Raw genomic sequence first — 21080 nt, forward strand, 5'->3', positions numbered from 1 at the left:
GCCGCCAAGGCGGTCAAAAACGTCAAGTTCCTCAGCGTACACATCTCAGAGGAGCGGAAATGGTCAAACCACCTGGACACCGTGGTGAAGAAGACACAACAGTGACTCTTCAACTTCAGGATGCTGAAGAAATTCCTCCCGCACACAAAGAGAAAGATGTGTTGTCAGCATTGTGAATATAGGACAGGACATACACACACACTTTTTCAGACAGTTGAACTGTGAAAACTTCTATTCTGAAAATGCCATAAATTATCCATCTCTACAGTTGTATAATTCTGACTTCAGACACTCTACAGCCCACTGTTACAATTGCCCCTTCAATTATTAAAAGAGACACACTTAGGAAGTTTAAAAATAACAGATAAGTGTTTAATACACCCATTCAAATGCTGAGATAAAGTCATTTTTCTATTTGGCCTACTATAACAAGAGCAGAAGCTTATGAGTTGTGGTGGTGGCTGGTGTTGTTGTTATAGTTGACATTGTGTGGCTGGTAGTAGTGATGATGAAATGAGCTCCAATAGACCCACACATCACCAGAGTGAATGCCCCTGCTCCCATCGCACAATAGCCGTTATTCTGTACAGTGAGTAGGCTAAACCCGCGGGCGACTGGGGTAGCTGGAGCGTTGTTTTATAGCGCTGGTTTTCCATAGCAGTACATAGAGTGACTGTAAATAACATAGCACTCCCTGTGACTGTAAATGACGGCACATTTTTTTTATATCGCCTTCCAAAACACGAGTGTATTTTTTTATATCTCACAAAGGAAGAAGATTTTGAGGGATGACCCCTTTGACGGATGACCCCCGAATTGTGCCCTTGCGCGCGCTGATATCTAGACTACACACACACGCTCGCGCACTTAAAAACGCACACAGATAGACTGCCACGCGCTTGCTGTCCCCACTAGTGGGAATGCTGAAGATATGGGTGACATTATTGAAAAATGCTTTGTTATAGTGCTCATTTACTCTTGTGTTTGCGTCTCGGCGCCGGGGATAGGACCAAAAAATGGAGTTGAGTGGGACGGCAGACTTGGAAGCCTCCAGCACTTGACTTTGCTTTGATTTTGGCAGACAAGAGAACGCAGCAGAGAGAGAGAAGAGGGGGGTAGAGTGGCGAGTGAGTGCAAAGGGGCAGGACTTTTTTTCTCTCCTCTATTAAGAGGAAACTTTTGTGTTTTGTTCTCCAAGTTCAGCTCGGTCCTCAAGCCCTGTTCTCCGCTGCTCCTTTCTTACATCTCCGCGGCGTCTTTTCTTCCATTCCCTCCGATGCCTTCATTTTTCTGAGTTTTTACACTTTTCATGGGAATTCTGGATATCGAGACCATGCGCATTCAAACGGGACCTGTTCTGAAAATTGTTTGTTCTTCGTTTCCATTACTGTTTTAGTTGGAATATAAATGTTTCGCCGTGCACTGCTTGTTTTGGGGTAAAGATGACCCGTGTATTTTGTGCTTTTGCTGGAGTCATGTTGGTGTTTCGGATTCTTTTGCTGTGCATCGTGGAGTTGCATACGGGCTGCGATGCGGTGCTCGCCGCCGGTCTCACCACTTTCAGGGCTTTCGCTCCACCTGCAAAAGAGGGTGTTGTGCGGACCGTCGATCGGATTTACCATGGAGGTGGGAAGGTTGGTTACCTACTCTACATGGACGGGAGAAGGTTTCAGTTAGATATGGAGAGGGATGAGTCAATTCTGTCACATCACTTCAGTCCGAAATATGTGATGGCCCTGATGGGAGCGGGAGAAAGCGCCGCGCCTCTGCACCGGGAGTGTGTGTACCGGGGAACCGTGGACTCCAACCCCAAGTCCCTGGCGGTTTTTAGCCTCTGTGGTGGGGGTCTACAGGGCTTTTTCGCTTTGAAACACGCACGCTACACAATCACACCCCTCATCCGAGCCATGGGACACGATAGCGACTTGCGTTCGCTGGATGACAAGGATGCAGAGAGCGCTCTCCACTACTTCACGCAGGAGAGTTTCAGCTTCGAAGCCATGCCTGTGAGCGAGAGCTGTGGGACCAAGGAAGGGCGCGGGCGCATGGATGCATCGAGGAAACACCGGCGTAAGGGCAGAGAGAACGGGAAACGCGACCCGCACGGTGTCACCCTGGACAGGGGCAAGGAGCGAAGCAGAGTGCACGGCAGAAGATGGTGGAAGCAATTCTCCAAACCTGCCTCTCCGCCCTCACTGGGAAGTCGGCGCAAGAGGTCAGTTTCGCGCGCCAGGCACGTGGAGCTTCTGCTGGTTGCTGACGAGTCCATGTCCAAGAAGTACGGCAAGGACCTGCACCACTACCTGCTCACGCTGGCCTCCATCGCTTCTAAGTTGTACGGCCATGCCAGCATCGAGAACCCCATCCGTCTGTCCGTTGTGAAGGTGACCATGGTCACGGAGAAGGAGAAGGGGTTGGAGGTGTCCAAGAACGCTGCCGCCACGCTCAAGAGCTTCTGCAAGTGGCAGAACCAGCAGAACCCACTGGACGACGACAACCAGCACCACCACGACGCCGCCATCTTCTTCACCAGGCAGGTAAACAAACAAACAACACCACAGAGTTCGACTCCCCCCCCCCCTGTCTCTCTATTTCTCTCTGTCTGTCTTGCACATCCTCCCTCCTCTGTGTGGGCTCTCACGCGTGTCTTTTAAAAACCCTAAAAAAGAGCGTTTCCTCCGCTTGTGTTTTTATGGGCAGTCTCCTCTGTCTCAGACTCTCCCAGTCCCCTGACAACCAATGTCTCGAGCCCGTGTGATCTCACGCACCCGCTGCGCACGCACATTCTTCCAGGGTTGAAGGGATGTACTTGAAATCAGCTGAAGGTTAGACTTCAGAATGTTTCTCTCACCCAGAAACTGCAGCCAAACTTCAGCCCTATGGTTTTTTAACTTCCAGTTCTCTTTTTTCCCCCTCCTACATTTTTTTTTCTGAGCAGAGCTGGGACTGTCAAAAACTCAAACACATATATCAAATCAAATTTTATTAGTCAAAGGTGTAGACCTTACAGTTAAATGCTTACTTACAAGCCCCTAACCAACAATGCAGTTTACAAAAAATGAATAAGAAATCAAATAAGTAGTTTTAAAGAGCAGCAGTAAAATAACAATAGCGAGACTAAACTCAGCAAAAAAATAAACATCCTCTCACTGTCAACTGTGTTTATTTTTAGCAAACTTAACATGTTATGTTCATACACAGACATGTGACTAACAGAAATTGAATAATGTGTCCCTGAACAAAGGGGGTCAAAATCGAATTGAACAGTTAGTATCTGGTGTGGCCACCAGCAGCATTAAGTACTGCAGTGCATCTCCTCCTCATGGACTGCACAAGATTTGCCAGTTCTTGCTGTGAGGTGTTACTCCACTCTTCCACCAAGGCACCTGCAAGTTCCCTTACATTTCTGGGGGGAATGGCCCTAGCCCTCACCCTCCGATCCAATAGGTCCCAGACGTGCTCAATGGGATTGAGATCCGGGCTCTTAGCTGGCCATGGCAGAACACTGGCATTCCTGTCCTGCAGGAAATCACGCACAGAACGAGCAGTATGGCTGGAGGCATTGTCATGCTAGAGGGTCATTTCAGGATGAGCCTGCAGGAAGGTTACCACATGAGGGAGGAGGATGTCTTCCCTGTAACGCACAGCGTTGAGATTGCCTGCAATGACAACAAGATCAGTCCGGTGATGCTGTGACACACCGCCCCAGACCATGACGGACCCTCCACCTCCAAATCAATCCTGCTCCAGAGTGCAGGCCTCGGTGTAACGCCCAATCCTTCGACAATAAACGCGAATCCGACCATCACCCCAGGGGAGACAAAACCGCAACTCGTCAGTGAAGAGCACTTTTTGCCAGTCCTGTCTGGTCCAGGGATGGTGGGTTTGTGCACATAGGTAACGTTGTTGCCGGTGATGTCTGGTGAGGACCTGCCTTACAACAGGCCTACAAGCCCTCAGTCCAGCCTCTCTCAGCCTATTGCAGACAGTCTGAACACTGATGGAGGGATTGTGCGTTCCTGGTGTAACTCAGGCAGTTGTTGTTGCCATCCTGTACCTGTCCCGCAGGTGTGATCCTGTGCAGGTGTTGTTACACGTGGTTTGCCACTTCGAGGACGATCAGCTGTCCGTCCTGTCTCCCTGTAGCGCTGTCTTAGGCGTCTCACTGTACGGACATTGCAATTTCTTGCCCTGGCCACATCTGCAGTCCTCATGCCTCCTTGCAGTATGCCTAAGGCACGTTCACGCAGTTGAGCAGGGACCCTGGGCATCTTTCTGTTGGTGTTTTTCAGAGAGTAGAAAACCCTCTTTAGTGTCCTAAGTTTTCATAACTGTGACCTTAATTGCCTACCGTCTGTAAGCTGTTAGTGTCTTAATGACCGTTCCGCAGGTGCATGTTCATTAATTGTTTATGTTTCATTGAACAAGCATGGAAAACAGTGTTTAAACCCTTTACAATAAAGATCTCTGAAGTTATTTGGATTTTTACGAACTATCATTGAAAGACAGGGTCAATGGGGCTTCTTGATTTGATTTTTGATTGTAAAATGATGGTCCGATTTGTCAAATGGAGGGCGAGGGAGAGCGAGGGAGAGATCTCTGTGTGTGGAGTAAAGGTGGTCTTGAGTTTTTTTTACCACTGCTTGCACATTTATCATGCTGATACAAGTTTGGTAAAACAGATTTAAGTTTCCCTGCATTAAGTCCCCGGCCACTAGGAGTGCCGCCTCTGGATGAGCGTTTTCCTGTTTGCTTATGGCAGAATACAGCTCATTGAGTGCGGTCTTAGTGCCAACATCGGTCTGTGGTGGTATGTAGACAGCTACGAAAATACAGATGAAAACTCTCAAGGTAGATAAGTGTGGTCTACATCTTATCATGAGATACTCTACCTCAGGCGAGCAAAACCTTGAGACTTCCTTAGATATCATGCACCAGCTGTTGTTTACATATATGCATAGTCCGCCACCCCTTGTCTTACCAGACGCCGCTGTTCTATCCTGCCGATACAGCGTATAACCAGCCAGCTGTATGTTGATAATGTCGTCATTCAGCCACGACTCCGTGAAGCATAAGATATTACAGTTTTTATTGTCCTGTTGGTAGTTTAATCTTCCTCATAGGTCGTCGATTTTATTTTCCAATGATTGCACGTTAGCTAGTAGAACTGAAGGCGGGGGTTTATTTGATCGCCTACGAATTCTCAGATGGCAGCCCAACCTCCGTCCTCTTTTTCTCCGTCGTCTCTTCACACAAATGACGGGGATTTGGGCCTGTTCCCGGGAAAACAGTATGTCGTTCAAGTCGGGCTCGTCGGACTCGTTAAAGGAAAAAAAAGGCTTCTGCCAGTTTGTGGTGAATAATCGCTGTTCTGATGTCCAGAAGTTATTTCTGGTCATAAGAGACGGTAGCAGCAACATTATGTACAAAATAAGTAAAAAATTAAGTTCGGCATGGCCAATTTCAAGTTTTCATAACAATCGGTAATCTTCCTTTTTGGACGTCGATTATGGCCGATTACAGGATGACCACCTGTTACGCGAGAGCAGCATCAAAAGGACCTTGTGGCTGCAAGGAGCCAAGCTTAGTTGCTATCTAGCATTAAACTTATAAAAAACAATCAATCTTCACATAATCACTAGTTAAGTACACATGGTTGATGATATTACTAGGTTAACTAGCTTGTCCTGCGTTGCATATAATCAAAGCGGTGCCTGTTAATTCATCATCGAATCACAGCCTACTTCAACTTCGCCAAACGGGTGATGATTTAACAAAAGCACATTCGCGAAAAAAAGCACAATTGTTGCACAAATGGTCCTATCCATAAACATCAATGCCTTTCTTAAAATCAATACACCGAAGTATATCTTTTTTTAACCTGCATATTTAGTTAAAATAAATGCATGTTAGCAGGAAATGTTAACTAGGGAATTTCTCTTGCGTTCAGTGCAAGCAGAGTCAGCGTATATGCAGTAGTTTGGGCCTCCTGGCTCGTTGCGAACTGTGTGAAGATTTCTTCCTAACATAGACCGTAATTAATGTGCCAGAATTTTACATAGTTATGACATAACATTGAAGGTTGTGCAATGTAACAGCAATATTTAGACTCTGTATTTCACTGAAAGAATAAACGTTTTGTTTTCGAAATGATAGTTTCCATATTTGACCACATTAATGACCAAAGGCTCATATTTCTTTGTTTATTATAATTAAATCTATTATTTCATATTTGATAGAGCAGTCTGACTGAGCGATGGTAGGCAGCAGCAGACTCGTAAGCATTCATTCAAACAGCACTTTACTGCGTTTGCCAGCAGCTCTTAGCAATGCTTGAAGCACAGCGCTGTTTATAACTTCAAGCCTATCAACTCCCGAGATTAGCCTGGCAATACTAAAGTGCCTATAAGAACATCCAATAGTCAAAGGTATTAGAAATACAAATGGTATAGAGAGAAATAGTCGACTGGTCATAATTCCTATAATAACTTTAACCTAAAACTTCTTAATTGGGAATATTGAAGACGCATGTTAAAAGGAACCACCAGCTTTCATATGTAAACATGTTCTGAGCAAGGAACTTAAACGTTAGCTTTTTTACATGGCACATCTTGCACTTTTACTATCTTCTCCAACACAGAGTTTTTGCATTATTTAAACCAAATTGAACATGTTTTGTTTTTTATTTGAGACTAAATTGATTTTATTTATGCATTATATTAAGTTAAAATAAGCGTTCATTGTTCATTCAGTATTGTTGTAATTGTCATTATTACAAATGAATGTAAAGAAAATTGGCAGATTAATCGGTATCGTCTTTTTTGGTCCTCCAATAATCGGTATTGGTATCGGTGATGAAAAATCATAATCGGTCGAACTCTAATTATGATGGTAATTGTGCTCACTGTTGCCCCTAGTGGCCGGTTGTGAAGGCATTTCCGGACATCCTCAGGACAAGGACAAACCTCCAATTTCTAAGTCAATCTTGTGCGGTCTGCCTGCGTTTATAGCACACACATTTCAAACCCACTAAGCTCTCTGCATTTTTCAGCCCTCTGGTGTGGTTTCTTGGTCTGTCGGCTGTGGTGTCAGGATTGTGGTGCATGTAACTAAGTCATGCAAGGTCTTGTTGTGCTGGAGACGGCAGCTAATACCAGGGAATACCGAGGTAACTTTTTTTGGCACCGGCGCCCAGGTGGATGCTGTTGGCAGAGCCACGTGAGCATACCTGGGCTTGGCAAGTTGGCGGAGCACGGTGTGCCAACTATTACCACCACCTCCTACATGGGCATGGACTTTCCACCCACTTGGCAGTGGTTTCCCTCTGTGTTACCGGCAGGGGGTAGGGTGACATGGTTGGTACAGTGGTTGGAACAACGGGCACGGAGATACCTGGCGCTGGCACTACCCAGGGGCAAGTGACAGGTCATAACAACAGTAACAACTCCATAGAATAACAACATTATAACACCTGCAAGGTGTTTGGAGTGGACCATGACTTATCAAAAGGTCAAAGGTCAGTGAATCCCCTCAGCCAATAGGATTTGAACTCTGATTCCATGATTGGCAGTAGTGTTAGATCACTGTATCTTTAAAACACAACCCTTCCATTCAGTTGTCTCTCATTGCTGTAGCTTGTCATCAAAGAAGTAAGTGTCGTAGCTTGGGTGAGTCACGCTCATTCAATAGAAGTCAAATCCATCATCAGACTGCATTCTCGCAGTCAGAGACAAGACCCATCCATTCTTTGGAGATGTAGAGGGGGGGGGAGTTTATTGGAACATGAGGTTATTCATGCATGGGTCCAATTACTCCGGTCCCAACACCCCCATGTCCTGAGTGAGCTGACCCGTGTGCCTGTGTCACCGGGCTCTGTGCATGCCGCACCAGGACAGAACAAGAGACACATTGAGGGGACTGTAATTTGTATGTGTGTGCATTTGTGTGATTGCGTGTGTGGGCATGCGCGTGTGTATGTGCGTGCCTGTGTGTGATTATTAGGGGTTACGTCACAGTGTGACCCGACGCATGACTGCTCTTGCCAGGGACCGGGACATTAAACAAAGCCTTACTGTGAGGAGAAGAGCTCTCTACTGACAGAACATAGAGCAGGGATCGTCGACTAGATTCAGCCACAGGCCTATTTTTTTTCTTGAGCAGATGATCAGGGGGCCGGCACATAATTATATATAATTTTTAGACTGCAATTTAACCGCAAGAAGCCCAAACAAATATTTGACTAAAACATAATCCTTTCAAGCATTGCTTACATTTGTATATGATCACATATATCTCTCTATTATGTGTGAGAATACTTTGAAACAGATTTCCAAAATTAAAATCACTTGGAGTTGATTTGTTGGTGTTTTTACGGTCTATGTCCAACAATAACAAAAGTAATTAAAAAAAACACTTTCGATTTTTTGCTCAGAAAACTTGCGGGACCAAATAAAATTGGGCCTCCAGTTAAGGAACCCTGACATAGAGAGAGACAAAGAGCCCAGAAATAATCAACTTGAAATAACCAAGAAAACATAATTAATTACATGAATATGCAGCATGGAAATATTCACCATAAATATTACATCCTCAATCAAATCAATCAATCAAATGTATTTATAACGCTCTTTTTACCTCAGCCGATGTCACAAAGTACGGTACAGAAACCCAGCCTAAAACCCCAAACAGCAAGCAATACAGACCTAGAAAGGCCAGAACCTAGGAAGAAACCTAGAGAGGAACCAGGCTCTGAGGGGTGGCCAGTCCTCTTCTGGCTGTGCCGGGTGGAGATTATAACAGAACATGGCCAAGATGTTCAAACGTTCATAGATGACCAGCAGGGTCAGATAATAATAATCACAGTGGTTGTAGAGGGTGCAACAGGTCAGCACCTCAGGAGTAAATGTCAGTTGTCTTTTCATAGCCAAACAGTGATTCATAACTAGGTCAATATCACCTTCTCTCATTACACTGTACTGTATGTCAATTGAGATGATCATGTTTATTGTAGTCTCTTTGATTGTTCCCTCGTGCACTAGGACATACGTGTTTAAGGTTTCCTTGTTGCCAGAGAGAGGTAGAGAGAGAAAGATAGAGGGGGCTAGAGTGATAGAGAGAGGATGCAGAGAAAGAGAGAAGAAGCGAGAGTGTGTGTGGACTCTGAGAAAGAGACGGGGAGAGAGAGAGGGACAGAGGGAGAACTCTGAGAACGAGAGGGTGTGTATGCAGAGAGCAAAGAAAGCATAGAAATGTTAGGCTACATCTCCTTTTTGTTGAAGGTTATGTATCTGTTGAAGGTTACGTATCTGTTGACGGTTAAGGGCACGTATTCGCGAAACGTCCCAAAGTAGGACTACTGATCTAGGATCAGATCCTCCCTCTTATTCATAATGAGAATTATTGTTGTTTCCATGTTAAAGTACAGTACCCTGCAGATGTCCCTGTTAGTTTCACCAGACTGACAGACATGTCACCCCAGTGAAGCGCAGGCCGATAGCTTTGCTCAAACCAATAACACCTAGGCCATTGTCACTTTATACACAAAACACACAATCACCTTATGCAGGTGCCGGGTCTGTGATGCAGAGTAGCCTATCACACACTCTTACTAGGCAGCTATGGCATATAACAAGATGTTCCTGACCAATCACATGGACCGAGTGATAGGTCGAAAGTTGAATGGCAGAGTTTATATAGGCATGAAATATAGGACCTGTGAAATACCCCAGTCTTATAACGAACAGAGGAGATATAGGCCTACCTATAGGAGGAGAGGACCGGGAAACTCACACACCTTAAACACATGCGCACATGTTCGCACACACACACACACACACACACACACACACACACACACACACACACACACACTATAAGCAGAAACACTGTACACCGACACATACTCACACATACACACTCAAAACAAATTTGAGCGAGGAGGAGAAGAGACAGGAGAGCACATAGGACACACTCTGTTCAAGTCAAATAATACACTTGCGTACATACTCAATTCTCCACGGCTCATATGATAGAGTGTGTGCATGTGCACTGGGGTTGGAATGATAGAGTATGGACATATGGATGTTTTGGAAGGGGGTCTGTCTGTTGCTATCTGATTTGTTTAGTAGACAAAACAATGCCATGAAGTTAAATGATCAACTGGCAGTTAAGGTCTGGGAGGATATTCACAAAGCATCTCAGAGTAGAACCGCTGCTCTAGGATTTTGCCTTTTTATATCCTACCTCTGGAATGACAATCACAGTCTCTCTGATAGTATCCTTCATATTCAATCATATCAGCCTATCATGTTATTGGACGAAGGTGTCATAGGCGTCGTAAGGATTGGACCAAGGCGCAGCGGGTAAAGTGCTCATCTTCTCAATTTATTTAAAGTAACGTGGACACTTAAACAAAACGACGAAACAGTTCCGTAAGGCACACAGGCTATACAGAAAAGAACCACCCACAAAACACAAGTGAAAACAAACCCAACTAAATATGGCCTCCAATTAGAGACAATGACAACCAGCTGCCTCTAATTGGAGGTCATTGCCAAAAACCCAACATAGAAATAGAAAACTAGATATACACATAGAAATAGAAAATATAGAACATAAACCAAAAACACACAAAACAAACACCCCCTGCCACGCTCTGACCAAACTACAATGACAAACAACTCCTTTTACTGGTCAGGACATGACAGTACAAAGGTGCAGACATCGAATGCACCTCAAAAACAAAAAACCCCACAAAAACAATCCCAAACTTAAAGGGAGGGAAGGGAAGGTGGCCACTGTCAACAACAGTCCCTGTGCTACACCCCCCCTTCCCAATCCTCCCACTACGGAGGTGGCTCTGGCTCTGGGCGTAACTCCCATTCAGAAGACTCTAGGCTGGGGAGCGTCGCCGGAGGCTCGGGGCTGAGGAGCGTCGCCGGAGGCTCCGGGCTAAGGAGCGTCGCCGGAGGCTGCAGACTGGAGAGCATCGGCGGAGGCTGCAGACTGGAGAGCGTCGCCGGAGGTTGCAGACTGGAGAGCGTCGCTGGAGGCCGAGTGCTCACAGCAGGCACTGGCTGTACCAGGTTATGGAGGCGCACTGGAGGATTAGTGTGGGGGCCAGGAACAGGACGTACTAATGGCAGAGTGCTCACAGCAGGCACTGGCTGTACCGGGTTATGGAGGCACACTGGAGGGTGAGTGCGCGGAGCAGGAACAGGACGTACTGGACTGGGCAGGCGCACTGGAAGCCTGGTGCGTGGGGCTGGCTTTGGAGGTGCCAGACTAGTAACACGCACCTCAGGGCGAGTGCAGGGAGCAGGAACAGGACATACTGGACTGGGCAGGCGCACTAGAGGCCTGGTGCGTGGGGCTGGCTTTGGAGGCGCCAGACTAGTAACGCACCTCAGGGCTAGTGCGGGGAGCATGAACAGGGTAAACTGGACCGAGGAGATGCACTGGTGGCCAGATGCGCTGCGCCTGCGCACTTCTCCCTGGCTGCCGGCCAACTCTCGCCCGGCAACGCTGTGGAGGCCTTATTGACCGCACCGGACTGTGCGTGCGTATGGGCGACACAGTGCGTATCTCCGCATAACAAGGTGCTTGCTTGATCCATCGCTCCCCATAATAAGCACGGGGAGTTGGCTCAGGTCTCCATCCTGACTCTGCAAAACTCCCCGTGTGCCCCCCCTAAAAAACTTTTTGGGGATGCCTCTCGGCCTCATGTAGCTCCCTTAATTCCCTCTCCCAGAAACATCGTTCTGCCCTTGCTACCTCCACTTCTTCCCATGGACGGCGATTCAATCCCTTCTGGATCTCCTCCCATGTCCAGGATCCCTTGCAGTCCAATATTTGCTCCCATGTCCATTCTTGCTGCTCCTTCTTCTGCTGCTTGGTCCTCTTTTGGTGGGTGGTTCTGTCGTAGGCGTCGTAAGGATTGGACCAAGGTGCAGCGGGTAAAGTGCTCATCTTCTTAATTTATTTAAAGTAACGTGAACACTTAAACAAAATAAACAAAACGACGAAACAGTTCCGTAAGGCACACAGGCTATACAGAAAATAACCACCCACAAAACACAAGTGAAAACAAACCCAACTAAATATGGCCTCCAATTAGAGACAACGACAACCAGCTGCCTCTAATTGGAGGTCATTGCCAAAAACCCAACATAGAAATAGAAAACTAGATATACACATAGAAATAGAAAAAATAGAACATAAACCAAAAACACCGAAACACACAAAACAAACACGCCCTGCCATGCCCTGACCAAACTACAATGACAAATAACCCCTTTTACTGGTCAGGACGTGACAGAAGGTAGCCGCTTAGATGTGTGTCATAGGTCACTGGGCCAGGAGTTTTGTCAGGGCCTGACCAGGAAAAGCTTTGAAGGGGCGGGCTCTAGCCTAGTACAATTGCCATTTAATAGGCTAATGTCACTCTCACCGATGATTGGCAGGCCATTCATTTCACGGTTAGTTGACGATTACATTGCTGACACTGATTTTTGAGTGACAAGTTGTTGTGGTGTTTGTGTGTGTGTGCATGCGCGCTAACGCCACCAACTGACTGTGTGTGTGTGTTGGTGTGTGTGTGTTTTTCGAACGAAGCTAGGGTGTGTTCCCCAGTTGACCCGAGACTCACACACCACACACACACACACACACACCACACACACACACACACACACACACACACACACACACACACACACACACACACACACACACACACGGGTCAACCGGGGAACACACCCTAGCTTTGTTCGAAAAACACAGTTCCACTCTGAGTAAAGGAGAGTGTCAATCACAGACACACACACACACACACACACACACACACACACACACACACACACACACTGTCAATTGGTGGTGTTAGCGCGCATGCACACACACACACACACACTCACACACACATACACATGTACACATACACATACACATGTACATGTACATGCAAACACAAACACAAACACACCCTAACTCTCTTTCTCACACACACCCTCAGCCTTCTTATATGATTGTCTACTGACCTAAATACCTTACCACTGGTGCTGAGGTTGTTTTTCTCAATGTTTCCATAACTGCCCATTCCCTCCATTCTTTCCTCCCCTCTTTTCATTTCCTCCATCCTCCCATCCCTTTCCCCAGGTGTCTGATTCCATAACTTTATTTCTCTTGCTCTCTCTTTCTCACCCTCCCTCTTTCTTTCTCTCGTTCACCCTCTCATATGTCTGTGAAAGCCCCTTAGGATAAAAAGGAAAATACCAAGCTGGAAAGACACTGAAGAGAGGGAGGGAGAGGAGAAGAAAAGAGAGACAGAGTGAAAGTGAGAAAGACACAGAGGGAACATGAGAGAGACAGGGACCGAATGTAAGGGGGAGTGGTAGGCAGAGCGAGTTGGGGACAACAAGTTCAAGTGAACAAGAGAGTGAAAACCAACACATCTATGGTGAACATGTTGGTTTCTACAATGTCCCTCCCGATTGGCTAGGGAGATTAAAACCGTTTCCACAATGTCCTCCCAATTGGCTAGTTCATCTGATAGTGACAACAAGGAGTTCAAAACATGTCATGTCTATTCTCTCCATCTACACACACATCAGCGGGCAAAATCTGAACAATGACCAACACAACGCATTTAGTGAAATGGAATTGGACTGGACTGTATTTGACTTTGTTTTTATTTCTCCTTTAGTAAGTAGGAGACTTTCTCTTTTAAGAGTTTCTGTCTAAAGCAAGAGTGTGTCCGAAATGGCACCCTATTCACTACATAGTGCATTACTTTTGACCAGAGCCCTAAGATGTTCACTATATAGGGTAAATGGGATACCACACTAGGGCTACGGCCGAAATGGCACTAATGGCCCTATGGACCCTGGTCAAAAGTAGTGCACTATGTAGGGAATTGGATGCCATTTCGGACAGAGCCAGAGTTTGTGTCTAGAGTAAGTGTATGAGGCGTTCCACCCTGTTGGTCATGTGTTGGAGAGCCCAGAACAGAACATAGACGGGTTTGTTCCTGAAGTGTTCCATCTGAGACAAGTAAATACACACCCCAGAGTCTCTCACAAATGGCACAGCGAGCCTGTCAACACCTCTTAACAAGGGTTTCATCCTGTCCCCAGGATGTGTGTGGGAGGGGGGCCTCGGGTGGCAGGGGGAGTGGAGTGTGTGTCTGTGCCCTTATCTCATTCATACATGACACATGCACTTTTACAGTTAATAATGCACACACTGTATGTATACTGTGAGAGTGTGTGTGTTTATGTGTGTGCATGCCTATGTGTGTCTGTGTGTGCATGCATACTTGTGTCTCCATGTGTGTGTCCGTGTGCGTGCATGTGTGTATGTGTTTCGGACAACGAGACAGTCGATTGCATAGGGACACAGTGTTTGATTGACTGATTGATTCCTCTACACAGCAGAGTAGCTTCAAGCCCTCTGGGCATCATCTGTATCGATCTGTGTGGGAGCTGGAACACTGGTCAATACACAGTTCCCTATGAGTGACTGAGTGACTGAGTGAATATAGTGAACTCAATAGCATCAACAATTATGGGTCAAATAAGGTCTATTGACATATGATCTTCTTTCATTTCTCATCTGTAATCTATCCGGCTTGTCCTTGCATTGTCTGTGTTTTGGTGTGAGTGTGTGAGTCCTGCAGTATATATGTGTGCCCTAACTTTACACTAACTTAAAATCAATCTCAGGTGATGGACAAAGTAAAGCAATATGTAAAGCAATGTGCAGGCATGTATTTTTATGTAATATCACCCTTTCCACCAACCCATTTGCTTGTGCCCCCTGTATAGGACCTGTGTGGGCACCACTCGTGTGACACACTGGGTATGGCCGACGTTGGCACCATCTGCTCACCAGAGAGGAGCTGTGCCGTCATAGAGGACGACGGACTCCATGCCGCCTTCACCGTGGCACACGAGATAGGTGGGCACCGCTCACACACCTGCATACAAACATACACACACACACACTCAATTACCTGCCAATACATACATTCACACTCACATTCCCACACATTTTTTTATGTACGCAAGCACATGCAAACACACATCCAAACTCTATTGCTATCACTGTCACCAGGGGTCTCTTCATAGTCCCCAAATCCAGAACAGACTCTGGAAAACACACAGTACTACATAGACCCATGATTACATGGAACTCTATTCCACATCAAGTAACTCAAGCGAGCAGTAAAATCTGATGAAAAAAACAGATGCAATTACAGGTTATGGAATGAAGCGGACTGTGAAGAGACACAAACACAGGCACACACACGCATTCGCAGACACACGCTAACACACGTACTTTGTAATGTTGCAATATTGTTGTATTGCGGTATTATACATTTTGTATTGTCAATATGTAATGGTAGAGTAGTGGTGTAATAATGTGTTGTATGTTGTACTGTTTTTTATTTATTTTGCCTTAATCTTGTTTGGACTCCAGGAAGAGTAAATACATTATCTTAATAAATACAAATACACACTTTCAAGAACACAATGCTCACTGTGTAACAAACACCCACCAAAAATAATTTGAATTTCTGTCTGCCTGTCCGTCTCTCTGTCTGTGAACCAAAGGTCACTTGCTGGGCCTGTCCCACGACGACTCCAAGTTCTGCGAAGAGCGTTTCGGAGCCAGCGCGGACAAGCGTCTCATGTCGTCCATCCTGACCTCCATCGACGCCTCCAAACCCTGGAGCCGCTGCACCTCAGCTACCATCACTGACTTCTTTGACGATGGCAATGGTAAGACATGAAGAGGGAGATGAGTGGAGGAGAGCAGGGAAGAATGGCAGGATAGGATAGAGGGGGGATGAGAAGAGGAGAGAGGAGAGGAGAGAATGAAATCCAGAAGTATTTTGGCACTCCAGGCCTAGAGTTGACTAGCCATGAACTAACAGTAAGGGAGGTAACCAAGCCTTTATTGTAAATGTCAGGAGAATACCTCAATGACTTACTTGGTTAAACAATGAGGGTTGGGCTCACCTACTGTACATAGTTAATGTGCTGTTGTCTTTGCCAAATTGAATCCAATGTCCCTTCACACCTATCGAGTGGCAGAGTAGAATGATCGGAGCTTTGACAAACCAGACACACAAACAGCCTTTGGCATTGGACACCATGTCCACCTTTCTCCTCTACAGCCGAGTGTCTCCTGGACCCTCCTCGCCAGCCCATGCTCGGCTCAGAGGAGCTGCCCGGCCAGAGCTACGACGCCGTGCGCCAGTGCCGCCTGGCATTTGGGCCTGAGTACACGGTCTGCCCGGGCATGGACGTGTGTGCCCGCCTGTGGTGTGCAGTGATACGCCAGGGCCAGATGGTGTGCCTTACCAAGAAGCTGCCCGCCGTGGAGGGCACGCCGTGTGGCAAGGGCCGCATCTGCCTCCAGGGCAAGTGCGTGGACAAGACCCGCAAGAGACACTACTCGGTAAGGACAGGGCGGAGGGAGAGAGGGAGGGAGGGGAGGAGAGGGAATTGGGAAGCAACAACGCAATAGGCTGACAGCATAGACAGAGTCGAAGATAGTGAAAGAGCGGAGTACTACTTTATTATGATGTATTATTCTCTAGAGAGGGAAGGAGGGGGGAAGGAAAGGAGGGGATGGGAAGGAGAGGAAGAGTGCTGAGAGAGGGAACGGGAAGCAACAATGCAAAAATGATAAATAAAATGTATTGTCACAAACACCAGATAGGTGCAGTGAAATGTGTTGTTTTACAGGATCAGCCATAGTAGTATGGCACCCCTGGAGCACATTAGGATTAAGTACCTTGCTCAAGGGCACATCAACAGATTTTCACCTTGCCGGCTCGGGTATTCAAACCAGCGACCTTTCGATTACTCACCCAACGCTATAACCGCTAGGCTACCTCCTGCCCAATAGGGTGACAACATCTCAAATTATACTACTTGGTGAGAGGAATGGAAGGTGGGAGAGAGGGAGGAGTGTAGGGAGAGTGGTAGTAGAGGGGGGCGGGTGGACTGTGGAGTAGGGTGAGTAGGGTGAGAGTGCCAACAATCACATTGAGAGACACTATAAAACAAGGAGAGGAGGAATGAGGGAGGGAGTATAGAGAGAGGGAGAGAGAGAATGAGAGGCAGGGATGGAGTTAGGGAAAGTGTGGACAAGAGCCACAGGAAATATACACTGAGTGTACAAAACATTAAGGACACCTGCTCTTTCAATGACATCGGTTGACCAGGTGAAAGCTATGATCCCTTATGTATGTCACTTGTTAAATCCACTTCAATCAGTGTAGATGAAGGGGGGGAGACAGGTTAAAGAAGGATTTTTAAGCCTTGAGACAGTTGAGACGTGGATTGTGTACATGTGTCATTCAGAGGGTGAATGGGTAAGACGAACGGGGTATGTTATGATGGGCCAGGTGTAGGGCTGTGGCGGTCATAAAATTTTGTCAGCCGGTGATTGTCAAGCAAATAACTGCCAGTCTCACGGTAATTGACCCTAATTACCATAAACACATTTATCATCTCCTAGCTTCCACGCATAGCCTACAAGCCACTGATGCAGACCTTTGGAACATCTACATTTTAAGTCTAATAAATCCATAGGCTACACCATCACAGTAAATCCATTATTTATTTTAGACAGGTCTAAGGAAACATGATTTGAAGAAAATGTAGTCTATTTCCGAAGAACAGAATAGCATACTCTGAGTTGTCCTTATGTTAGGTCCTGATGTGGCTATGCCATATGGCTGTGGGCTACACTAGTTCATTTAGTAGACAAGATTTGCTTAGAATTCCATGGCAGTATTTTATATTATTTTATAGTATGAAGAATAGAATTGAAAATAACTGAATATAGTAGAAAGGATATTCTGCGGCTAGTCTCTGTTGAGCGGGTAACAAACACAGTACTCCTATATGCTTAATTTAGAGATATTTATGTAACTTTAGTTGTGATATAAATGTTGGGCTATATGTTTTGATTTTTAATACATTCTAAGGCTTCATGATGTGACTCTAATGATGATTTGAAAAAAGTTGCATGAAAGGCATGAGCGCTGCTTTGTTTTTTAGAGCAGGCTGTACACACTTCATCAGTCTCTCATTCACAATTTGACAAGCACATGATATTGCCTCGAATTTCCCAGCTCCATCCCTTTTGTGTGGCCGTAATGCCCCCTAAAAAAGTCCATGCCAGTGGCCATTGTGCCCTTGGGCTGAATATAATCATTATAATTCCCTTCTCCCGGCTGCGTGACGAAGCATCTCTCATGGCTCTCCGTCATGTGATTGGGTCTTTCTCACAGGCTAGAAGTGAAGACAGACACATCGGGGATGCAACTGCATATGTCCTTATCCAATTCTGAGGTGCATATTGAAGATATTAGAAGAACTGTCCACATTTACTTTTTGTCAGCCAACAAGATGATTAGGCCTAACAAACAGCAAAAGCACTAGCCTACATCAATCTACTATCCCCCATAGTACAAAAGTTGACCTATTCTGAGCAAGAAATAAATATTCCAAACATAGTCTGGGACAATTGTGGGATCCCAAATTAATACAACCACTAGCATCAAAAAACCTGTTTAAGCAATGAGCCTGACACAACAGATTAGAACGTTTAGCTTGAAATGTTGATAAACTATTAGGCTATTTCTTCACATTATAAGCTCGGCAATGTGCACACAGCAGTAGGAATGAATGTTAACAAACACAGTACGTGTAAGTATGAATGTTCCATTAGCTGGAAATCACCATTTTCAATAGTGACCGCAAGTGCGATTATGCATGTAATGCTTATATTATAAAGGTGCATTTTTATGGTGAAAAAGTTCTTCCCCAAACTTGAAACTCACGCTCTGAGTATGTATGCCAGTTAGGTTGTACACCCGTTGTAAAGCGGATTAATGTGCTTAATTTTAAGAAGTTATTTGGCCACTTTAATGTCTTGACACAAACCTTGTCAAAATATATCGGCCTATGGGCTAGCCTACATGAGGTGTGTAAGTATGATTTAAAAAAGTATCCAAAAAAAGCAGCCACTGTTTCTTGCCTTAAACTGGGCATCATTCACAAGTGATAATATATCATTCACAAGTGGTAGGCTAATATTGTCACCCATCAGACTATTCTTGATTTAATCTAGTCTTTACATGTACAAGGTGTTCTTAATGTTTTGTACACTCAGTGTAGCGGTAGAGGTAGGGTAGGAGAGAGTTGGAAAGAATTAGAAGGTTTCCGTAACGTTTACTGCACATTGTAATTTATTTAGGCTTTACTGTCACAGACTCTCAATTCATCTAATTCCATTGAATTTGATTTGGAACAAGATTACCAGAGGAGTGACTGGGTGTGTTTTTGGCAGGTCGGAGAAGGAGGGAAAGAATGTTTCTTTTGTATGTGGGCATGCCTGTGTGTTTACTATGTCTCCCTCCTCTCAGACTGTTCTCTTAGCAGGCTGTTTCTATAGAGTCTTTTCAACTTCTGAGTCACTGAGTTTTCAGTCAGTCTTATGACAAGCAGCACAGAACTCACTACACTTTAATCGTCACCACCATTTTGGTTGTCTTTGTGTTGAAACATTACGTTCAAAAATGTTTCTTCTATTAGAGTTACGGTGTGAGTGTCACTTAATTTTGAATTATTAAAAGAGACATCCCACCAGAATCACTGTCAACTGTCATACAAAGCCTACTATATATGCTTTGGGCATTCATATTTTGACTTGAGGCTATTGACACTAATGATATGTCAGGCTATAGTCACCTAACTAGAATATAGTTCTAGACCAACTAGATATCTATATTCAGTGTTGGGGAGTAGGGAACTACATGTAGTGCAACTAGTAATTTAACTACATTTTACAGAAGCTTGTTTGTGTTTTCAGTAGTTAATTACTTTTTTGCCATGTAGTGGTGTAGCTAATTACTGGAAATATACACTACTTTGAAAAAAATATATGGTTGTTGGCAAGAATTCCCTTTCTTTTTCAGCAGCAAACCTGCCTAATTCTCACTTGAAACATTAGTTTGACTCGAGTGATCTGTTCTTGCAATTTCAGATTTAGTAACTTTAGTTAAGTAAACTATATTTTTCTTAAGGGTAGATTTAGTGTAGTTTAACTTCTTCCTGTTTGCAGTATTTGGTAGCTTGGTAAACTATATATTCAGAGTAGATTCCCAAACACTGTCTATATTGTATATCTAGACCAACTTGCTAGACATCTAACTAGAGTATACAGAAGATCTATCTAGACCAATGATCTATTTCAAAGTAATCACAAACAAAATGTTAAATGAAAATATGCATGTTTATTTTGGATGGGAAGAGGAGAGGGGAGGTGATGGGATGGGAGGATAGGTGAGGAGAGCATGGGAGAGGGCAGGAGGTTTCACACCTGCTAGAGGGGGGTCCCCCTAGGGGGCCTAAGGGTGAAGTGGAGGGGGGTACAACAACCCATTGAGAGCTGCAACAAAATAAAAACAGGACATAGGGGGGTTAGGTTAATCCTAGGATCAAAGGTGAGGGGTTACAGTACATTGTTAGTTTATTTATTATGTGTTGGGTTAGGGCTCTAAAATGTTCTACTCCTGACCTTAATGCTACATAGCAACTGTCCCTGTAGGATTTCATCTCTCTTTCATTCTCGACCATCCTACTCACCAGCCTCTGTCTCTCATTCACCAACGCCTCTCGCTCCTTCTTCCTCCTCTCCAACTCCTTCTTCATCCACTCCTTGTCTGCGATGTCCTTTTCTCTCTTCTCTATCTCTCCGTTCTTTATGTCCAGGATTTTGGCTTTATTTGCCAGAGTCCTCCTCTCTCCATCTCTTCAACATTGACTCCTGTCCCAGTCTATTCATTTTCATCCTCTCTCTCTCCATCTACACTCCGTTTCTTTCCACCTCCTCTCTTTCCTTCATCAGCCTCTCCTTCTCCATCTTCCTTGTCTTTCCCTCTGCCAACTCTTTCTCTTTCTCCAGCTGCGCTCTCAACCTCTCTACCTCCTCCACCTTCACCTTCACATCCTCTGCCCAGTTCTGAACATTCTCCTTCTCCTCCCTGACAGCCATCCTCT

At 45.3% G+C, this 21080-nt stretch overlaps 1 protein-coding gene across 1 annotated transcript in view; it reads left to right on the forward strand.

Annotated features, from left to right (window-relative positions):
- The first annotated feature begins 534 nt into the window (after nucleotides 1-534).
- LOC115195912 (A disintegrin and metalloproteinase with thrombospondin motifs 5-like) overlaps nucleotides 535-21080 on the forward strand; it is a 29711-nt gene continuing 9165 nt past the window's right edge. Inside the window, exons 1-4 of the mRNA XM_029756258.1 lie at nucleotides 535-2537; nucleotides 14823-14955; nucleotides 15612-15779; nucleotides 16178-16461. Of these exons, the coding sequence (XP_029612118.1) occupies nucleotides 1443-2537; nucleotides 14823-14955; nucleotides 15612-15779; nucleotides 16178-16461 (1680 nt within the window). The 5' untranslated portion in view covers nucleotides 535-1442. The remainder of the gene's footprint in view (nucleotides 2538-14822; nucleotides 14956-15611; nucleotides 15780-16177; nucleotides 16462-21080) is intronic.

The sequence above is a fragment of the Salmo trutta genome, chromosome 6 (assembly GCF_901001165.1).
Source record: "Salmo trutta chromosome 6, fSalTru1.1, whole genome shotgun sequence".
Taxonomy (NCBI): Eukaryota; Metazoa; Chordata; class Actinopteri; order Salmoniformes; family Salmonidae; genus Salmo; species Salmo trutta.